This window comes from Arvicola amphibius, chromosome 4, assembly GCF_903992535.2.
Source record: "Arvicola amphibius chromosome 4, mArvAmp1.2, whole genome shotgun sequence".
In the NCBI taxonomy this organism is placed as follows: Eukaryota; Metazoa; Chordata; class Mammalia; order Rodentia; family Cricetidae; genus Arvicola; species Arvicola amphibius.
The window spans coordinates 16,847,291-16,863,943 of NC_052050.1; the positions used below are offsets into that span (position 1 = coordinate 16,847,291).

At 48.4% G+C, this 16,653-nt stretch overlaps 1 protein-coding gene across 1 annotated transcript in view; it reads right to left on the bottom strand.

Moving 5' to 3' along the window:
- Positions 1 to 16,653, bottom strand: part of Itgb3 (integrin subunit beta 3) — a 57,596-nt gene that overhangs the window by 6,202 nt on the left and 34,741 nt on the right. The window contains exons 9-12 of the mRNA XM_038328626.1: positions 16,144 to 16,278; positions 13,396 to 13,825; positions 3,199 to 3,421; positions 1,810 to 1,910 (exon numbers count right to left, since the gene is read on the bottom strand). Of these exons, the coding sequence (XP_038184554.1) occupies positions 1,810 to 1,910; positions 3,199 to 3,421; positions 13,396 to 13,825; positions 16,144 to 16,278 (889 nt within the window). The remainder of the gene's footprint in view (positions 1 to 1,809; positions 1,911 to 3,198; positions 3,422 to 13,395; positions 13,826 to 16,143; positions 16,279 to 16,653) is intronic.

Here is a 16,653-nt window from a genome sequence, read left to right on the forward strand (position 1 = left end):
CATGGTGATGAATTTTGTTTCTCGTGGGCCCTTTTTGGCTCTTATTCCTTCCTCTGAATGGGGCATGCGATAACAGTCTATAAAGTCAGTCCATTCTGATCCAGAGCCTGTCTCTAGCACCTAGCATCTGTGGTGCTGGCTGTGATCTGCCCTCTTCATCTTCATCTATGAAAGGAAACCGGTGCTCCCACCTTACGTGAGAATTAGGTAGCATCAAATAGTCACACACACAGTAGGCATCCCCTCCCCTCCAGCTTCCTCTGCTTTCCCATTGCTTCTCAGTCTGCAAGCCCTCTAGTTCCCTCATTTCTGTTTCCAATCTGCTGTGCCTCTCACAGCCATCCCCCATCCCTGACTCCCATCAGGCTTTGTAGGCTTCAGCCTTCTCATTCTGGAACCTGCAAGTCCCTGCTAGACGCTGTGGATTCCTCTTCACTAATGGACTTTGCCATATACTGATGGTGGCTGCAGATGGGCGAAACGGGCAAGGGCTGCATCAGAGAACTATCACTTAGCTATTGGACAAGCCGAGACAGGAAAGAGGGAGTAGATACCTACTATATGTTAGCAACTATTTTATGTTATTTAACTTCCCTGTAAGGTGGGAGCCATGGCTTTTCTTTCACAGATGAAGAAAAGGAGACTCAGTGAGTCAGATAAATACCCTTTCCCCCGATCTAATCACGGCAAGTCTAGTGTGGAAAATTCCACTTCCTCAACCCCTAAACGCCCACCTCACGGTAGCCCATTTCTGCTATCAGTCATGGGTCCAGAGACCTGGTTCTCTTATAACTCCCACACCGGAAGCTGTCTTCCGGTGGCTCTCACGTGAAGAGGTACTTCCTGTCTGCATGGGCAATTGCTGTCTGTGCAGAGATTGTCAATTCCTGGGCACTACCTGGTCCCCCAAAACTCAGATAACATAAGAGATATATTGGAAGCAGCGAAGATCATCTTTAAAGACAGCATGGAGTTCAGGTCAGAATAACTGTAATTAAGGATTTTGCTCCCGCTGTTTATACTTCTATCTTATTTCAGGGTGGTGGGGGCTCCAGAAAGTCAAAAGGGCTTTAGGAGAGCAGTCATGATTATGTATCTATAATGCTGAAGGTTTCTCTCCAAACCAACAAGCTGTAAGCAAAAGCCTGGGAATTTTAACACTTAGTAGATTTTGGGTTTTAATATATATATATATACATATATATATATGTATATATATATATGGGTATTTTGCCTGCATATGTATGTTTGTGCACCATGTCTATGTGTGTCCATGGAGGCTAGAACGGGGCATTGGATGCTCTGGAACTAGAGTTTCAGGTGGTGGTGAGCCACCGTGTGGGTGCTGGGAACGGAGCCCAGGTCCTCTGCAAGTTGCTCTAAACCAGGATTACAGGTGTATGCCACCAGGCCCAGTGTCACTTACTCACCTTCTAAGCTAGGGGTGACAGTCACAGGTCTACACCTTGGTTTCTTCATCTATAAAATCTAGTGTATCACCCTCCTCTCCTTAAAGGGTAAATTCAGAATCATTTGACTTGTACTTCCTTTACAAGTTATGCACAGGCTCTTGCTGAGTCTGGGACTACAGGAAGCAGGTGTGAGCTGCTGAACACATTTGCAAGGATGAAGGAGACTCTTGGGAAACCAGCCTTCACCATGTGCCTACTGCACATCAGGCCTGCACAGCATTCCTTGGGATGGAAATTACTCTTCCACTTCAAAGCAGGAAGCCGGCAGGTTCTGAGGTGGAGATGGAACTATACACAGCCGGGATGTGTGAGACCCCCTAAGACCTGCTGGACTCACTCAGTTCTGTCACAGACTCAATGTCATCGCGGCAGTACCGGCTACAGGTGTTTTCTTCATGGAGGGTTCCCCGGTTGAACTTCTTACACTCCACACACTCCCTGGAGGAGAGAGGACACAGCAACTAAAGCAAAGGAGGAACAGCCCTAAGTATCCACATTCCTGGAAAGTACCATGGAGCTCAGTAATGAGGCCCTCCTCACCTGCAGACAGGACCTGGCCAACCCACCCTGGATCTGAGGCAGAGCCTCGGTATAGAGCCTAATCTGGTCTTGAACTTGATCCCCTTGCCTTAGCTCCTGACTGCTGGGATTATAGGATCAAATAAACTTCATGAAGCTTCAAGGGCTATGGTGGTGATGGTGGCAATGGTGATGGTGATGGTGGTGGTGGTGATTGTGATGGCGGTGGTGGTGATGGTAGTGATGGTAGTGATGGTGGTGATGGTGGTGGTGCTGATGGTGGTGGTGATGGTGGTGGTGGTGGTGATGGTGGTAAATGGTGATCGTGGTAGTGCTGATGGTGATGGTGGTGGTAATGGTGGTGGTGGTAATGGTGGTAGTGATGGTGGTGGTGCTGATGGTGGTGGTGATGGTGGTGATGGTGGTGGTGGTGGTGATGGTGGTAAATGGTGATGGTGGCGATGGTGATGGTGGTAGTGCTGATGGTGATGGTGGTGGTGGTGGTGGTGGTGGTGCTGGTGGTGGTGGTGGTGGTGGTGGTGATTTCTCATCACTTCTGAGAGGTTTAAGGTCAGAACTAGTCATGTGATTTATGAGTCCACTGAAAAATTACAGTTCTGTTCAAACACAGCTAAGAATTTCAAGGCAGTGAAAACAAAGTGTTTGGCCCAGCATGAGGCTCTTTCTTCTAAGCACTGGGCCTACCACAGCCGAAGTGTTTAATTGTGAACCCGACAATGGCAGAACCACAAACTTGGGCTTCCTCTAACTTCCAAACAGGGCAAGTCTATAGTGGCAAAATGCCCATTTCACATGACACCTGCCATAACGCCAGCCCCTGTACCTCCCGTAGGGATCAGAACATTGCATAGGAATCTTGAGAGAATTTTCTGTTTGCTTCCCCTCCCAATGCAGAGGGCTTCGTGATGCCACTCTGGAAGAGGGCTTGCTGCAATTGCTACCACTCTGGTCCCTGCAGAGCTGGTACCACCTCCAGCCTTCCCAAAGAAAGGCATCATGGAAAAAAAGAAAGTAGTCATTTGGCTAGAGCAAACCGTTCTCCAAGCCAGATCCTTGGGAGCTGGGAGTTCTGGGGAAGGGAGAGCTCTTAGTTTCTCCCAGCCTCCCTGCCCCTCTCCCTTCTCCCAGCCTCTCTGCCTCTCTCGCTTCTCCCAGCCTCCCTGCTCTCTCCAGACTGTTCACTCACTTCTTAAACGAGCAGGCATCTGGGCAAGTGGGACACTTCTCACAGGTGTCCCCGTAGGAGCCTGGCTGGACGCAGACACAGCTGCCACATTCACAGTTGCCCCGGCCGCTGCACAGCAGCCCGTTGCTGGACATGCAGGTGTCGGTGCGGGTTGTGCAGTTGCAGTAGAAGCCGGTCCAGTCGGAGTCACACACGCAGTCCCCACAGTTGCACTGGCCATGGCCTACAAACAGAGCGCAGGACAGCAGACCAGCTGGGGAGAAGCCGGTCCATGACAACAGGCTACTGCCGCCCCATCCCTTCAGCCACTGATCCTGCAGGTAAGTGGAGGGACCGGCTCATTGCCAGCAAAGCTCCACCCAGCAGACACAGACAACAGTGTAGGCACCCAAAGGAAGAAGACCTGGAAAGCAGAGGAATATTCTGTCTACCAGACTTCCTGTCTTTTTTCTTGCCCTGTTCTGAATCCTCCTTCCTTCTCTGCCATCATCAGTTTGAGAACTAAAGCCAGCTCTTTAACCCCAAGAGCTGGTCTGGCAAGAATCTATTGCCTGTGCGCACATAGAGAATCCAGGAACTTCACCAGATGGTAATCAAGCTGGTGATGGTGAAAAGCTCCTCCAGGCCCTCCACATGTCTCCTTTGACCTGACAAGACTGCTCCCTCTCTGATGAGACTTTAAAGGCCAACCATCATTGTCATTGTCTTCTCCCTGTTAAGTCAGACACCAACACAAGCTCTGATTTAAACAAGCTAGCCCCTCCCACCAGCAAAATAATGGACGGACCAACAAGCTCCAGTACTGTGTTTCTCAGAGCAGCTGACTGTCATCTTGCAAGGTGAGAAGCAAGGCTCTGAAGGAGAACACATGAAAGGGGAAAGTGCTCTGTAATGAGCATGAAGGGATGGAGAAACCCTGCACAACCTTGTGCCGATGATGGGAAGGCATACACAGCATTCCCGGGGTACACAGGTAGAAGGGATAGGGTCCCCAAGGCCAGACAGAGGCAGTAGGAGCCAACAGTCAGCCAGCAGAGCCAAGGAACCAGAGAACAAATAGAACATACCTTATAGCCTACTGAGGGCCAGTACTGCTAAATAAATCCCATGAGTACCATAGAGAGAAGGCAGCAGAAAACGAGAAAAGCTGAGTGAAAAAGAGATTTTCCAAAGGTAAACAGCCAGAAACTGGTTAGTGGTGACCACACAAAACCCAGAGGCCTCCACCAAACTGCTGATCAATTATTGTCTCTGCCTCTCCACACCAAAGCTGCAAAAACATTTGCCATAATTAATTTCTGAAGTTGCAGGCATGGTTCATGAGCATCCAACCTCACCAGCCCATCCTGTCTTTCTCTCATAACCATTCCTCCATATGCCTGTTTTGATCTAGTGGATGATGCTACTTTGAGAGATTCTGGAGACCTGACAGGCGGGGCCTCACTAGAAGAAACAGGTCACTGGGTCCTTTTAGAGTATAACTGATATATCTCTGACCAATTCCTGGCTTGCTCTCTCTGCTTGCTTCCAGGTTGGCCATGAAGTGAGCAGCAGAGGAGACAGCTGTTACGCTGTCCTGCCTAAGCATTTGGGACCAAACAAACATAGACTGAACCCACTGAAATCATTAGCCAAAATAACTCTTTCCACCTTCATTTCTTCCAGGTATGTTATAACAACAAGAATAATTAATACATCCTGTTGCCCTATGTCAGCAGTTCTCAACCCAAGGATTACAACCCCTTCAGGAGTTGTGTATCAGATATCCTGCATATCAAATACTTATGATATGATTCATAGCAAAATTACAGTTACGAAGTAGCAATGAAATAATTTTATAGTTGGGAGTCACCACAACACAAGGAACTGTATTAAAGGGTCACAGCACTGGGAAGATTGAAAAGTACTACCCTGTGTAGCTGAGGGCACAGTAGAACAGCTTTGGAAGGCATCTAGAGAATTGTATTACTTTCCAAAACCAAGGAACTGAATATTCCCAATGGAAGTTGTGCCACCAGTACTCACAGTAATGACAATAATGTCCATGGGCATTTGCTGAGCATTCAATATGTGCTAAGCACACGCCATATCCTATTATCCTATTATCGAGTTACCCTACTCATTCTTACAATCCCATCGTGTCAGAAAGGTCATGGAACTTGCTTCAGGCCACAGCTTATACACAGCAGAGTCAGGACTCAGCCTTGAGTGACCACACATCAGTCGACACCCTGAACTATTCCCTTCTTCTGCACTGTTTCTATGGTCTGCTGTTTCTGTTCATATTGTTCTTTCTACCTTTAACTCTGTGTCTTTTCAAATCCCTCTCAGCAGTTAAGAACAATGCCTGCTCTTGCAAAGGCCCTGAGTTCAATTCCAACAACCACATGGTGGCTCACAGCCATCTGTAATGAGATACGGTGCCCTCTTGAGGAAGAGACCTGGTCAGTCATCCTCATCAACTTAGACCATGAAACCCAATATGGACAAGTTCAGCAGAACCGCCATATTTGGGCTGCCCATGCATATTTCATCATTGCCAGGGCATAAATTTCATTTTTTCTTCATTCATCCTTAAGGCCCAATTCAAGTGTTTCTTCCTCCCATTGACTTTTTCTGACCTCTTCAAGTTGAGTCAATTGTCTTCTCGTGTTCTCCCAGCACATTGTGGCTGCTTCTATGTTGTGGTAGTGTGAATGTATTTGGCCCCCACAAACTCATAGGGAACGGCACTATGAGGAGGTGTGGCCTTGCTGGAGGAGGCTGGATGATACACACCCTTAATCCAGACCTTGAGGCTGGAGGGCACACCTTTAATCTGGGCCACTCTTTCTGTTGGAAGTGTGTCACTATGAGGAGGGCTTTGAGGTCTTTTTCTCAAGCTTCCCTCAGTGTGACAGCCATTGATTTCCTGTTGCCTGCAAGATGCAGCGCTCTCAGCTCCAGCGCTGTGGAGGCCAAAACTGCAGGTCATTTCCACCTTGTCTGACGCTGGAGAGTTTGGAGATTTGACAAGCATAGTTGTAGTTCCTAACTTAGGAGGCGATTGCTTGGTTCTTTTGAAATTAAAGTAGCTCAGTGCCATTCTGCTGGGTGGTCGGGATAGGCGAATGTACTTCTGCTCCTTCTATTGTAACTATGAGGTCACCTGGGGAGGGTGTGTCTCCAGCACATGTGACCTAGAGCACTTTCCCTACCTAAACAACAGAACACTAATGATTTGATGTCTCAGAGTGATAAAGCCATTGACTGTGTGTCCTGTTAATAAAGAGGAGTTTAAAAGTTGGAAATTAACACTACCCAAAGTGACCCATTCTCTAGAGCTCTGCATCAGGAAGAACTGGACAGGGATGCTTGGGATACAGGAAGGGTGGATATGGGAGCAGGGAAGCATATATCTTAATTTAGGGAGCCACCTGAGGGTTGTCAAGAGACTTGACCCTAGAGGGGTTCCCAAGTTTCCAGGGAGACGCCCCCAGTTAGTTCCTTGGGCAGCTGAGGAGAGGGAGCCTGAAAAGGCCAGTTCCTATAGCCATACTGATCAATTTCTTGCATATCACCATAGAACCTCCACCTGGCGACAGATGAAGAAAATGACAGAGCCCCACATTGGAGCACCGGACTGAGCTCCCAAGGTCCTGATGAGGAGCAGAAGGAGAGAGAACATGAGAAAGAAAGTCAGGACCGTGAGGGAACCTCCACCTGGCGATAGATGAAGAAAATGACTGAGCCCCACATTGGAGCACTGGACTGAGCTCCCAAGGTCCTGATGAGGAGCAGAAGGAGAGAGAACATGAGAAAGAAAGTCAGGAACGTGAGGGGTGCGTTCACTCATGGAGACAGTGGGACAGAACTAATGGGAGATCACCAACTCCAGTTGGAATGGGACTGATGGCTCATGCGACCAAACCCGTCTCTCTGAATGTGGCCAACAGTGGGGGCTGACTGAGAAGCAAAAGACAATGGCGCTGGGCTCTGATTCTTCTGCATGGACGGGCTCTGTGGGAGCCTTCTCAGCTTGGTCGATCACCTTCCTGGACCTGGGGGGAGTTGGGAGGACCTTGGTCTTAACATAGAGTAGGGAACCCTGATGGCTCCTTGGCCTGGAGAGGGAGGGAGGGGAGGTATGGGTAGAGGGGAGGGGAGGGAAGGGAGAGGAGGAGGGGAGGGAAGGGGGAGGAGGAGGGGAGGTGATGGAAATTTTTAAATATAAAAAAAATAAACCATGAAAAAATAAAATAAAAAAAAATAAAAGTGGAAAAAAAACCTAACTGTTAATCAGAGGAAAGGCGAGGAACAAATAGGCCTGGATACCACATCACTAGAAGGTGGGGAGGGTTGTCATTGGGCCCTCTGCTAATGGCTCTGGCTATGTCGTCCCATAAACACATCACCATTCAAGATGCAAACATTTAACTAAGACTCAGCTACATCACTTGCTTGAAAGAAATATTCCTTAGAACAGGTAGACCAGTTGTGGTGGGCCTGCAGGACATGCTAGAGAAACAAGGTCAAGGCCAGCCAAGGCTATACACTGGGGTTGGAGCACTAATGCTCTTCCAAGACTGGAGCTGGAGTCCCAGCACCCACAGGGTAGCTACCAAGTATCTGTAACTCCAGTCCTAGGGGGATGCAATGCCCTCCTCTGGCCGCCACAGGCATTGCATGCACATGTACAGACATACATGCAGGCAGAGCACCCACATGTGTTTTTAAAAGATGAGACTAGAGAAATGGCTCAGCAGTTAAGAGCACTGGCTGCTGTCCCAGAAAACACGAGTTCAATTCCCAGCACCAACATGGCAGCTCACAACTGTCTGTAACTCCAGATCCAAGAGATTCGACTCCATTCCTCTCTAGGCATACATGCAGGCAAAACACCAATGCCCAGAAAATAAAAATAAATCATTTTTAAAAGATAAAAAAGCTGGGTGGTGGTGGCACATGCCTTTGATCCCAGCACTCAGGGGCAGAAGCAGGCAGGTCTCTGTGAGTTCGAGGCACACCTGGTCTACAGAGCGAGTTCTAGGACAGCCAAAGCTAAAAAAAAAAATGTCTTGAAATACCTAAATAAATAAATGTTTTAAATTAAGAACAAAAGATGGGGCCAGAAGCAGGCTGCTAGGGATATCTAGAGACTTGGGGGGTGGGTGCTGGAGGAAAGCTTGGAAGCAGAAATACTCTTGCTTTAGGCTGGGTTCTCTAGAGGCATGGCTCTTCTTTACTGGAGAGAAGGACAGGAGGGAGGAAGGAAGAAGTCAAATGCCAGCTAGGCTTGGGACATGGTAAAGTGCTTGCCACAGAAGCAAGAGGAACTGAGCTCTATGCCCAGCACCCATGTAAAAAGCCATGTGTGCTGGGACATACTTATTAACCCAGCACAGGAAGGCAGAGACAGGAAGAGGCCTGGAGCCCGCTCACACTCCAGGTCCCAGTGGGAGACCCCATCTCAATAAGCAAGGTAGACAATTCTTGAGGAATAACACTCAGGGTGATCATGTGACTTCCACACATGCACGTGTGCATGCACATGCTTGCACACACACACACACAGAGAGAGAGAGAGAGAGAGAGAGAGAGAGAGAGAGAGAGAGAGAGAGAGAGAGAGAGAGAGAGAGAGAGAGCAGCTATGTGGTCTAGAATAGAACTCCCTTCAGCCTGAATCTGTGGAGAGTCTGGAATTATGAATGGTACCACAGAGCTAGACCACTTTGAGGAAAAGGAACTGCCCTTGTAGAACCTTTCTTCACCAGTCCTTGGTCAACTTCTGAAGGCAAGGCTACTCCTGTCAGCGCCAAAGAAAGGCAGCTGTGAACTATAATCAGTCAACCCTCCAGACAGCAGCTGGGGGTGGGTATGCCAGACAACAGAATGGACCCCATGGTGCCCACTATGCCTTGGTTTTAGCCACGATGCCTGGACAGGGAAAGAAGGATGCCACAGAGGCCTGGCAGCACTCAGAAGAGGCCTCAGCCTCCGCAGAACCCTCCTCCCACAGTGTTCCCTTTGTGAAGCAAAACAAAGTGAGCTTTGACAGGATGACCTGCTGGGCCAGTGATGTTGGGAATGGAAGTGGGTAGCCGGAGCCAGCAGGCTGACCCCGAGACCTGGCAGAGTCCGCCCTTAAAGGAAACCACAGTGTAGTAATGTCACAGTGTTGGCACCTCTCCAGCCAAAGTGGGCCCTAGGCCGGGTTCACAGGCAAACCAAAGGAGGGAGCAAGAAACGAGAGAGGAAGGGGAGGGAGGAGGGTTTCAACCAGAGGGTGTGTGATTACTCTCCCTGCCAAGCCAGACTTCCAGGCCGATTCATGACTCCACTCCTTTCCTGCATGAACCAGCCTTCCTCTGAGCTCCGTCAGACATCAGCACCTCCATGAAACTGCCCAGGACTCCCCTATCCATGAGTCTCTCTGGGGACTCTGCGGACATCTCACTCCAGGTTCTAGCAGGCTGAGACTGCTAATGTGTAAGACACTTCTGTCTATTATTAAACAGGAAAGTTGTCTGCTGACACCTGGTCCTCGCCTGTGGCTAGAGCACAGAGCCTAGCCGGAGGAGGAAGCCTATCTGTGTGTAACCTGAGGAGGAGAGCGCCTGTCCAGTCTCCCTGCTGTCTGAGGTAGGGGTTAGAGACTCCTGCAACCTCAAAGACCAAGCCTGAAGTGGGGAGGAGTCAGTCAGGGCCACTTGCCGTGCTCAGAGCTCACAGCTCTTTTCCTAGCGAAAAGAGCAGAGTCACGGTCCCCACAAGGCAGGCATCAGAGAAGAGGGACACTGTGGAACCACCCACAACCCCTTGTTCACCCGTGTGAACCAAATGTCAGCACGATGCCATACTCCACGGGCACATACATGCCTCTGGGAATGTGATAACAGTGGCACAAGAGGAAGATGTGAGGCTAGGTGGGCACCAGACACCCTGGCAAGAACAAGATGTGAGGCTAGGTGGGCACCAGACACCCTGGCAAGAACAAGATGTGAGGCTAGGTGGGCACCAGACACCCTGGCAAGAACAAGATGTGAGGCTAGGTGGGCACCAGACACCCTGGCAAGAAGCAGTAAAATGGGTGCTGCTGCCAAATGAGTCCCCTTAGTGGATCAGAGTGGAGCACACAGGACCAGAAATCTACACCTCAGGGAGTGGGAATTGCTGAGGCTCTGGGGTTGGGAGCCAAAACCAACAAACACTGGCTGGGATCCCCCTCCCACAGACCTCACACTAGACCGGAACCAATCAACCCTGGAGGAGTGAAGGGGCCCGGAGGCTCTTCTGTAGGCCTTTCCCAGCATTCCCAGCTTGCTCCTTTGGGTGAGTCTAAACATGGAAGAAATACTACTAGATGCTCAAATGAGCTGAAAGCCCCGATTCCCTAGTTCAAACTGCTCTCGTATCTCTGTTCTCATCATCAGGGCCCTGGTCTCTCTCCACTGCTGTAGTGAATAGTTACACCGCTTTCCCCCAACACTTGCTGGCGTGACTGAAGTAAACAATGTCACGGATCAGAAGAGGTATCATTTTTTTATGTCTGTGGTGCATACGTTTTATGTTTTTAAAAGATTCTTTACTTATGCGTATGTTGGGCACGCGCGCTTTTGAGCGCAGGCGCCCTCGGAGGTCAGAGGCATTAGCTTCTCTGCGGCTGGAGCTGCAGGTGGTTGTGAACCACCTGGAAAGTGAACTCGGGTCATCTACAAGAATAGCACCTGCTCTTAACCGCTGAGCCGTTTCTCCAGCCCCTTGGGGCCAGTTTGGTCATGGCATATTTGTCTTTGTGATTGAGCTCTTATGTGGTGGTGGTGGTGGTGATGGTTGGGTGTTGGCTAACCTCAAACTTGCTATGTAACTGAGGATGACCTTGACCTCCTGATTATAGTCTATATATAGCCTATAATGCTGGTATTTTAGACATGTACCACCACGTTAAAGTGAACACCTGAGTCAACTTTAGCCGGCTAAGCCCCAATGCAAATGAAGCCTGTCTGGGTCTTAGATTATCACAGAAAACAAGTAGAACCTCTCCGTTCAGTTGATCACACAGAATACCCAGAACCCAGTTCCAACCAACTTAAAAATGTCTGCAGTCTGTCTGTTCCAAACAGGATTAAATCACAGCAACTCCAATGTAAACCTACCTCCAGAGCCTAAGAAGAAAGCTCAGACTGTCCATTGTCCTGAGAGTACTCAAATAAAGACCATACTCACAGCGATTTGGCTTCTCTTGGTCAGAAAAGCGCCTAGCAGTGGTCTCTGGGGCCAGTTTGAAGTTATCAATAGGACTCAGAGGTGCACTAAGTTCTTCAATAAGCACAACTCGGACCCTTCAGGTTCAACATTATAGTCCCAGGCTGGAGAGTCAGTTTGCATTGCACACATGAGGACCTGAGTTCACATCTCCAGCACTCATGTTTTTGAAAATAAAGCTAGGCTCAGTGGTACATACATGACTACATGTGTGTAGCCCCAACACTGGGAAGCAAAAACAGTTGGATCCCTGGAGCTCACTGACCAGCTAGCCTAGCAAACTGGTCAGCTCCAGGGTCAATGAGAAAGCCTACCTCAAAAAGCAACATGTGTCACGCCACCTCCTGCGGAATCTGTGTGATTTCTCACATAGGCTGTGGCACAAGGTTCAAGGAAGAATGCCCACAGAGAAGGTGTGTGCGCTGTGCTTCCTGCATTGGAGCCCTTGCACCTTTGGCATTACCTGCTTACGTTCTAAGGAATGCAGTCTGGTTTCTTCTGGAAGGGAAGACAGTATGTTTAAGTTCCCAGAGTCTACTGATGAGACATCGCCATATACAGGAGTATATGATGCTAATGGAGGAAGATGGGTTAACATTAAAGGCAAAAAGGTTTCCAGGTTTAATCTGGTGCTTAGTAAATAATGAACAAAAGACAAAGTTAATTAAGCAATTAAGGCAGATTCAGCAAAGATGGGATAAGGATAGAAGAGAGACATAAATGCCTGTAACGTCTTGAGATTGGTTTTGGGGAAGGATTAAAATGGAGTTAGAAATATGGAGAAGGAGGAGGAAAGAAGAAGTTCTTCTGCACAGATGGCAGAAATATAAAAAGACCGTAGACTGTGTGACTGTTAACCACAACCGCTTACCCTTAGCCCAAAATGCCACGGACTCCTAGGCTAAATGAAGATTTATATCGAAACTAATGCCAAGCCATGTCTAGCATGACCAACTGCAGACTCACACCAGGGACATCTGTCTGATGAAAATCTATCTTCACGTATCTGATATAATGACTCTAAGAATAATCTGTACCGCATGAAAAAACAATGCATGCAGTTCAGCAATCTTTTCTGTATAAAGGATGAGCCTCCTGCCTAGTAAAGATGCAATTCCTTTGAGTCTGTGTCTGTTTGTCATTCGCTGACTCCACCCACCTATTCCTGAGACCCTGTCTTGTAGGTCCCAATACCTCAGCTGTGTTGGTCCTTCCCAAACTTGGAAAGTGATTGAGGAAGACACAAAATGCCCACCTCTGGTCTCTATACCTATATACATACATGTGCATGCAATTTTAATCTTCTGGTAGGAAGTCTACTGTAACACTCTCCAGTGGACTTTCTGCTATGTCAAAATGCTCAGTATCCCCATGGTCCAATATGATAGCCACTAGGCACATGGTCACTGACCAACTGAAAAACTGAATTTATGGTTTCTCTCTCAATTGGTTTAAATAGCTACATGTGGCTAGTGGATACCGTTTTGGACAGCACAGGCCTAGAATATAAATACCAATAGCTACAAACAGATGATAAAACAGGGATAACATTTAGCACAAGTATGTCATCTTCCAAATACTGTTCTAAGTGTCCAGTGTCTTGCACATATACCACTACTGTCTACTGGTGATAGAAGGTTAAATTCAAGTAAAACTATTATGAACTTTACAGCATATTCCAATATCATATTTTCCATCTGTGAACACTAACAATTTAATTATCATGAGACTGTTTTTTTTAAGATGAAAAATAAGTTGATCTTCCTGCCTACCCTCATCTTAGCTTCCCTATGCCCCACAAACAAGGTTAGAAAGGTCTGGTTCCCTCCTCTTCTCATTTCCGGTTTTCTACTCTGAGGGAAACATCCTCGCCAACCTCAAGCCCGCCACATGGCGCCTGGGGTGCGCATGCGCACATGGCTATCGAGCGCGCGGCTGTGCGCTCCTACTCACCAGAGCACATCTCCCCCTTGTAGCGGACACAGGAGAAGTCGTCGCACTCGCAGAACTTGCCCGTGATCTTGCCGAAGTCACTGCTGTGGCATACACACTGGCCGCAGAGGCACTCGCCCCGCTGGCTGCAGACAGGTTGGCCCTCCTTGGCGCTGCACTCCTCCTGCTGAGAGGGCCGGTAATCCTCCTCGGAGCACTCACACATGGATCCCAGCCAGCCCTGGTCACAGCGGCACACTCCACACTCAAAGGTCCCATTGCCATTGTTGCAGCGTGGGCTGAGGGGCTGGGCAGAGGCCTGGCAGGCACAGTCACAGTCAAAGGTGACCTGGACGGTGAGGCTGTCCTTAAAGCCCACAGGCTTGATGGTGAAAGACTGCTCCTTCTCCTGGGGGCAGCCGCGCACCTTGGCCTCGACGCTAAAGCTCACCTGGATGGAAAGACAACATTCAGACCTAAGTGGATCTGGGTACCACGGGCCCTAAAGAAAGGCTGTGCTGCACCCTACCAAGGACAACAGAACTGGGTGTCAAATCCAACTGCCCTGGGGAGTTTCTTGACCTTAATTCTATCAAAGGCTACATAGTAAAAGCTACGCTGGCATCATAGTTACTACTGGTGCTATCTGACTGGACAGATGGTTACAGCCTAGCAATAGAAGGCTGTTTCTCTCCTGAGAAGTCAACCAGTTCAAGCAGGACAGGATCTGTAATGCTGGAGTATTATTATTACATATTAACAGCAGGACATGCAAAATGCTGCTTTGCACCACACTGTGCCATAGAGTGGTCAGTCACAACCTGAGGGATTGCAGTATAAAGTGTCATTGGAGGGTGTGAAGTGTGGGCTGTGAACATGTATGCTTAGGAAATAAACATACAGGGCAATGGACCAATGATGGAGGAGAGTTATCTGTCTATGTTACTTTCATTGGTTAATTAATAAAGAAAACTGCCTTGGCCCTTTAAGAGAACAGAAAATTAGGTAGGCAGAGTAGACAGAACAGAATGCTGGGTAGCAGGAGTGGGGAGATGCTTCAGGCAGTCGCCATAGTGAGTCTCCATGCTTCTCCTCTCCGAGATGGACGCAGGTTAAGATCTCTCCTGGTAAGCCACACCTCGTGGTGCTACACAGATTACTAAATATGGGTTAAAGGAAGATGTGAGAATTAGCCAATAAGAGACTGAAACTATGGACCAGGCAGTGTTTTAAAAGAATACAGTTTCCGTATAATTATTTTGGGTAAAGCTAGCCGGGTGGCGGGACATAGCCCCGCTGTTCCTTCTACAGACCAAAAGACCTATTTTTCTTTATTCCTCTCTCCCATCCACCAGTGCCTTGGGGAGAGCAGAGGAGGACAACAAACAAAGAAAACCAGGGGACCTAGAGAGATGGCTCAGCAAGGTAAGAACACTGGCTGACCTTCCAGAGGGCCTGGGTTCAAATCCATATGGAGCGTCACAAACATCTGTAACTCCAGTTCTAAGGACTCAGACACTCTCTTCTGGCCTCCACAGGAACCAGGCACCCACGTGATAAACAAATACACACACAAACACACACACACACACACACACACACACACACCCTGGCAAAATAACCATATATATAAACTTTTAAACAAATAATAATCAAGAAAACCATGGAGGGAACAGAGGGGCAAGATAAACATTTGCACTCTTAAGTCTCAAGGTGAGTGGGTATTTTTGCCTGTTCTGCTTGCTGTTTGTTGGATTTTTTTCATCAGCAAGAATAAAGCCTAGCACACAGTCAGTGGTTGGCAAAAGTCTACAGATCACATACTGCCATTTTACCATGCAGAGAGGAGAAAGGCTTTACACTGGGTGGGTAGATAAGAGATCATTTCACTTGCAATCAGATGTACAGGTGTGAACACAGTGAACTGAGATGAAGGTTTGATGTGGGATGCTCCTTTGTATGAATGAATGTTTTATTACCATTGGTTATTAAAGAAGCTCTTTCAGCCAGTAGCTTAGTAGAGTAAAGCCAGGCAGGATACCCGAAGAGATAGAGAGAGAAAGTAGGAGGAGTCGAAGAAATGCCACGTAGCTGCCAAAGGAGAAAGATGGCAGCCACCAGCCAGAACCTTACCGGTAGGGCACACCCTTGGAACGATACACAAATTAATAGAAATAGGTTAATTTAAGATGTAAGAGTTAGCTAGAAATAAGCCTAAGCTATTGGCCAAACAATGTTGTAATTGATATAGTTTCTGTGTTATCATTCGGGTCTGGGCAGCCGGGAAACAACCTACAACGGTTCTCAAAAACTGGTAGGAAACAAACCTTAGGCAGCAGACACTTCGAGAGGAAAGATTAAGAGCTCTCCTAATCAAACTTCTAATTCTGGAAAAGGTTGGGGTATAGTGGGTATTCACCCCACCATGACCTTGGGTTCTCCGGCCCCAATAGAGGCTGAGCTTCTTGTCTGCTGACATAACTCCTTTAAAAGAAAGAGGGGGGCAGGCTCTCCCTCTCTTGTGTGGTGGTCAGAGATCAGACTGCTGGTTCCATTGCCTCCCCTCCCCCCACCCCACCCCCAGCAGAGCAGAAGCCCTTGGTGGCTATCTACCTTGTTGTGTACCTCATAAGTGTTTTCTGAATAATCCCCAATAGCCATTTGAACGGCTCCTGTGGATTCACCTATATTTGCCTACAATGGGGTACACACAGATTCTGGGGCCCCAGGTCACAGCTTCAATATCAGCCCCTGCCTGGTCCACCTCACCGTGTCTCCAATCTTGAGTCCCACACAAGACTTGAGGCCTGGGATGACCTCATTGTTGAGGCAGGTGGCATTGAAGGACAGCGACAGCTCCTCGGGGAGGTCACGCACTTCCAGCTCCACTTTAGAGCGGATTTTCTGAGCAGAAAAGGACAAAAGAAAGTAAGGACACAGACAAAAGCCAAGTCCATCCCACGCAAAGCCAGAACAGTGGGCTGGGACTTGCCTGAGGCTGAGGTTTCTCTGCCAGTTGCTGCCCCATGGTCTCTGTGCTCAGTCACCTCTTCTGGGTGTCATTAGGACCCAGCTATCCCTCACTCTGCCCTACAGCTGTCCCTTGTCCATCTAACTCACATCTGCCGTTCCCTCTACCTCTGTCCTGTTCCTCCCTGGCCTTCCTTCCTGGCCCATTTTCTTTCCAAAAGATGCCATCATTCCCAGAGCTGGCCATCCTCTACCTCGAGGAACACTGGAGGAAAACAGGAAGGTTCGTGGCAGAAAGGCATCCAGGGT